The 5,720-nt window shown below is 52.3% G+C and overlaps 1 protein-coding gene across 1 annotated transcript; it reads right to left on the bottom strand.

Annotated features, from left to right (window-relative positions):
* Positions 1–1,214: 1,214 nt before the first annotated feature.
* Positions 1,215–4,807, bottom strand: SIX6 (SIX homeobox 6). The gene is made up of 2 exons (XM_008519854.2): positions 3,745–4,807; positions 1,215–2,815 (listed from the first exon to the last, which is right to left on the bottom strand). The coding sequence occupies exons 1-2, from the start codon at positions 4,314–4,316 to the stop codon at positions 2,647–2,649; spliced, it is 741 nt and encodes a 246-aa protein (XP_008518076.1). The 5' UTR covers positions 4,317–4,807; the 3' UTR covers positions 1,215–2,646.
* Between the last annotated feature and the right edge of the window lie 913 nt (positions 4,808–5,720).

Raw genomic sequence — 5,720 nt, 5'->3', positions numbered from 1 at the left:
AAGGCTTTCACCAAAGTAGCAAGAAAAATCCTTTGTCACACTGTTTGGCTTTCTTTTTTCTGCCAAGCAATTAAGCATTATTTAAAAGTTATTTGTAAAGAGAAAGCTTAGTTCTTAGCAGTGTTACCCTTTTTCTTGAGAATGCAAAATGGACATTTCCTTCTGCCTTTAGGTACCATTGGAACTGGTGAGGGGGGTAGGATTTTTGAAGTCTCCAATTCCTTTACATCCTTCCACTAATTAGTCCTTTCCCTTCCCTCTTGGACCTGGAAGCATCAGCTTAAGAGTAAGATAAAATTTGCTAACTATCTTCTCCAAATGCTGATTCTGGAGAGCTCCATATTTAGGATGGGCTGGGGCTGGGGAACAAGACTGGAAATTCTATGATTTTTCATTGAGGTGCAATACTCCTTGGCAGAATAAGGACTATAGTGAAGCAAGGGAGGCGCCGACAAGGCAAAATTTAAGGAGGCATTCACTCCCAGATGCCTTGCACTTGCTGCACTTGCTTGACCTTGAGAGTGAAATGCCTCCTTAAATTTTGTACTCTAGGTACCTCCCCTGTCTCATTCAGACCTGGCCCTGCTCCTCGGCATTCTAGGAACTACCAAGGGCTCTAGGAACCAAAATAGAGTCTTGAGGAAGCTCTACCATCCTAGCCTTTCAGGACCCACAGAAGAGTATTTGCTCCCTTTCTGCAAGAACACCAGCTTGATCACAAAGACTTCCCCACTCCTTCCATCTAGGGCTCTTGTGCAAGAGAGTTTTGATTGTCAACAATTCTCTGGATAAGGGCTGCTGAATATAATGACAATCACTTGCAAAACCCAAAATGAGGCCAAATCTATTTAAGCGATTCAGAAACCAAAAATCAACCCTTATTCATGTTCTGGGTTTCCTCCCCGTATCTTGCCATTTGACTGCTTTTTGTCTTCCATGACCTCACTTATCTTTATTTGGTTTGCACGTCGGCACTTCTACATGAATAAGTGAGGAGGCTTCTGAACCAAAGAGTGTCTGTTAAGGACAGAGAGGCAAATCAAAGGGGGTCCAGTGGGGTGGGAGGGAGCTTGAGGAGGGAAGTTCAGCTCAAGTGATTTAAAGATCAGTGTCAAATTTTTAATACGCAATCTGTTTCACCAGGAAAAAAGCTTAGAGACTCTCTGGGTAGCATTTACTTTTTTTGTGCAAGGACAGTGGGTGTGGTTTTTTTTGGTGTCTGTATGTCTATGTGCCTGCATGCACCTGCATACTTTAGGAGGACAAATTAAATCCTAAGAATACTTTATATTTTTAGTTGAGGCTATATTAAAGGACAATGAGGCTCTGAATTACTTGTTTCATGTTTAATACAGAGATCAGATTTTTAAAATACCTGTCATTTCTCTGCAGTCTTCTATTTCACCTCAGTATGTGACATGATTATGTCCTTTCCCCATCTCAGTATCCCTTTTGTTGAAAATAATGCGTTTGATTAAAAACCGCTTCTGCAGCAGGAAGATGCTAGTTTAGTTATTACAACCTCTCCTATCTTCTTTTGTCTTGTGTTAACAAGAGTTCAATTCTAAATGCAGTATATGCTCGCTCTACCACCATCATGGGTGCCTACTGCTTTTGTGTGGGAGGGGCCTCAAAGGAGATGGAAAGCCTTTCTCACTGCAAAGCCTGTGTCAGAATAGTCTTGCGTTTTTATAAAATGGAACTCACTATTGAGTCCCCGAGTTTGGCTTCCTAAATTGTTCCTGAAAGCCACTGACACTTCATAAAAGTGAGTGTCAGGGGGACAAGCCATAGTTACCTGTGCTAGGGATGTGGGGAGTTGCCTTATAGGGGTGCTCATATTGCCAATTTCTAGGTTTAAATATAGCATACATACACACATACGTACATACACACAGAATTTGACGAGGAGGTGGTTATGGACCTACTATGGGCTGTTTTAAAAATATACCGGGAGACATCAGAGAAGGCAAAAAATAGAGAGAGGACTCTCAGTGAGACCATTTGCACAAAAGCCCCTGCCTGCCGGGGAAGAGGATGACCTTTTTTTTTCTTTTTTCAGGAATCTGAGAGCAGCCCCCTTAATTAAGAAAGCTTGCTCACCAGGTTTTTATTGTTTGGTTTCTTCACACAGAACCCATCAGCTCCACCTTGCCGCTTTAGCAACAGCAAGTTTCCAAGATATAGAGAAACCTACCACGGCAGTCTCTTAAATAAGTAAATAAACAGCATATATATATGTTTTGTTTTGTTTTTTTAAAAAAACTTTAAAGCAAAAGTTATACATATATAACACCGTCCTTTCGACGTGAAATACCCACGGGAGATTCAGGGCAGGCTCTCAGCGTGCAGTTCGGGTTCCGGAGGTATCTTTGCAGCAAAATCCTTGGGAAAAAGCAAAGCAAGAAGAACGTGGCGCTGGGTCGGGCCTCACCGCGGGCCCGTGTGGTAGCAGCGGGAGCGCGCCAGGGGAGCCGAGCCGCGGGGCGGACACCGCAACCCGAGCCCGTGGGTCCCTGGCCCCGGTCCCTGGCCACCTGGCTTCGCAAGCGCTAGGTTTGCTTGGTCTCATCCTCCCTCCCTCCTTCATTTTGTTTGTCTTGTTTTTCCGCCGGATTCTGTTTCTGAGCGTGTTGGGTGGCCAGCTCAGATGTCGCACTCGCTGTCGCTGGACGTGATGGAGATGGCCGAAGTGGCTGCTTTGCTGGATAGGCTGGCAGCCGGGCTGGCGGCGGCGCCCAGCACCTCGGGCGTGCCCTCTTCCTCGGCCCTTAGCGCCCGCCCAGCGCCCTGCGACATGACCTGCTGCTGGAGTCTATGGGGAAGGAAAGGGACACGAGTCACAGCAGGTAACATAGCCGCCTGTGGCCCTCCTCCCCCGAGTCCTTAAGCCCAGCTTCAGCGGCTCTCGCTCAGACCCGAGTGGTTAAAGCGGGTAAGGTGAGGCAACAGAGGAATCCCCGGCCGCCTCTCCGCGGAGCCTTGCAGCCCCATTCTCCTTCCGAGTCCTTTCTCGGCTCCCCATCTCCCCAGTCTTTGGGATGTTGGGCTCGCAGGGTCATTCCCGGTTGTAGGCCACCTTTGGGAGACTTACAATACTGTCAGGATAAATGAGTTGCACGGGGCGTTTGGGCCTGGGGGCATAGGCTGGGTTATTGGCCAAAACGTTTGGCTAATTGAGACCCACACGCTGGGGAATGAAAAGCCTCAGCCAACTTACTAGTTTGCTCTTCGGAGACAGGGCCGCCCTTGCGAGGGAAGAGGAAAACTCGACTTCCCACTTCTTAGAAACAGAAGTCTATCGAAAACTATTTTCAAAGCATTAGAGAAGGATGCATCTGGTCTTTAAAAATGACAACACTGACCTGCCACGTTGCTAATAAGCCAGGCTTCACTTAATAATAGGAGCCTGGGCCCAGGCTGACAAGAATTGGCTTTGGGCCTTGGAGTCCTTATTGTTTCCGGGACTTTAATTTTTATTTCTTTCCCTCTCCCAATGCAGTCTTGGTGACTGGAACCTGCTGCTGGAGCGACCCCCAGGCGCCGAGAACGAGAGAGAGAGGGTGAGGAACCGACAGCCCGGAAGGAAACCCCCTGAACGCAGTGGGCCCATAACCGGGGACAAACCGCGCTCCCAACCCCTGCCGAATCCAAGTCGCCAGGCCCTGGGGAAGGGCGCCCGGGGTGCCGTCGCCCGCCCCTTCCCCAGTGAGCGCAAGGCCCTGGAGGCCTCCAGGTACCGACCTGTTCTTGGCTGCAGCCGCCCGGTCCCTTTGTCGGCGGTTTTTGAACCAGTTGCCCACCTGCGTAGGAGTAAGTCCGGTCGCCTGGGCGAGCTCACGCTTTTTGCTGGGGTTGGGGTATGGGTCCTGCAGGTACCATTCCCGTAGCAGGTGCCGCGTGCGCTCCTTGAAGCAGTGTGTCTTCTGTTCACCGTCCCAAATGGTGCGCGGCAGCGGGAACTTCTTCCTCACGCGGTACTTGTCCACCGGCCCCAGGGGCCGTCCACGCAGCTTCTCAGCCTCCTGGTAATGCGCTTCGAGCCACAGCGCCTGCAGCTTGGCGTGCGACTCCTTGGTGAACTTGTGGTTTTCCAGGATATGGTAGAGCTCGCGGTAGTTGCCACCGTGAAAGGCCACGATGGCTCGCGCGCGCAGCACCGATTCATTCTTATTGAGGGCCTCGCAAGCCGCAGGGGCCACGGGCAGTGACCAGAGGAAGCGACCCAGGCGCTCCACGTCGCCGCTTTCCTCCAGAGTCTCGCATACCCCGGCCACTTGCTGGGGACTGAAATTCAAGATAGGCAGCTGGAACATCGAGGCAACCCCGGCGGCAGCAGGGACGCTGAGCCCGGAGCGGGACACGCAGCAGACGCCCGCGAGCCCGGCCGGGTGCGCCAGGCTCTCCTCCGTGAAGAGGTTCGGGGCAGCCGGGACGTGCGGCTGGGGTGGCGGCGGGGAGCGAGCGAGCGTGCGAGCGCAGGGATGGGAGGAGGTGCCGGCTCCGCCGCTCGGTTCGGCTCGGCTGAGTTAGGGCACGCAGGCCGGCGAGCGGGCGCCGCTACTGGGGTGGGCGGATTGGCGGCGCGGGCGCCATGGAGACCCCCTGTCAGTCACTGGCCTGCTCTGCCAATCAAGACAGCGCCCAGCGCTCCCCGGCCTTTTCAGCACCTCCCCGCTCTCGACAGCGCCCGCCGTTCGCCCGCGGACTTTTCCTCAGTATTTTGCAAAACCTGGAGGAGGAAAAGACGAGCGAGTGGCTGGAAGAAAAAGAAAGGCGAGAGCGGCAGCGTTTCGATACCCGCCCCACTCCAGCCTTGTTACTCCCTCCTCCTTCTCCGCCTCCCACCCCGCCCCTCCCCCGCCCCCCTCCCCCGCCCCCCTCCCCCGCCCCCTGCCCCAAGCAGTAGTCCTACAGGAATCCACTTTGGGGCAATGCGCTGCTTGGGTCAAGAGGTCTCCAGAGGACAAAGAGGACTGGGCCAAATCGAAATCCTCCGAGAATTCGCCAAGTTTAGTTGTAACGAAACAGAAAACCTTGCAGGAAACGCACTAATGGGGGCGGGGGGGGGAGTGGATCGCCTCATTTCTTCCCAGCACTCATCCCGGCAAGCCCTTCCCCCTTTTCCTGCTGCCAAGGCAGCCGAGTGGGAAGCGACTCTGAAGCAGAAGGAACGGGACCGGGCATCTGTAGAAGAGGTCAGTTTGGACTCTAACCCCACCGCCTTCAAAAGCCTCTGAAATCACTTTAGATATGAGCTAGGACACACACACCTGATAACACGGGTGCTGACCATGAAGTCACACACTCGCAAGAAAAGGGGCATCGCACCCTCCAAAAGTTTATACTTTTCAGTTTTTCCCCCCAGTTTAATGGACTTGAACAAGAGTGCAGAATAGACACATCTAGAGTGAGAAGTCATTCGTAGGTCAGGACAGCAACTTAAAAGCTTATTTCAAAGATCTTTTTAAAAATATCGATTTGGTCTTCCTCTTGCAGGCTAATTTTGCCCTGCCCTGTGTTAGAACATTTAACTCTTGAGCTGGGGATGAAAACTCTGACCTTGGCCTTTTAGCCCAAAAGTAATTCAGTAAAAGAAAAATAGAGAAGGGGGAACCACAGAAATTGGCGGGGGGAGGGGGGGCGGTGCAGAAAGCGCTTCCTGAGCCGCTGAGCACCGACCCCTCTGCAGAGAGGAAGGGCCTGCTGGGGGCCTGCCT

Source organism: Equus przewalskii, chromosome 25 (genome assembly GCF_037783145.1).
Source record: "Equus przewalskii isolate Varuska chromosome 25, EquPr2, whole genome shotgun sequence".
Lineage (NCBI taxonomy): Eukaryota > Metazoa > Chordata > Mammalia > Perissodactyla > Equidae > Equus > Equus przewalskii.
This window is presented reverse-complemented; position numbering and strand designations above follow the sequence as displayed.

Bases quoted from the DNA above. Each gene is read 5' to 3' on its own strand.
- SIX6 (XM_008519854.2), bottom strand. From the start codon at position 4,316: ATGTTCCAGCTGCCTATCTTGAATTTCAGTCCCCAGCAAGTGGCCGGG. The intron at 2,816-3,744 runs GTCGGTACCTGG...CCTTCCCCATAG, and splicing joins GCGGCTGCAGCCAAGAACAG to ACTCCAGCAGCAGGTCATGT.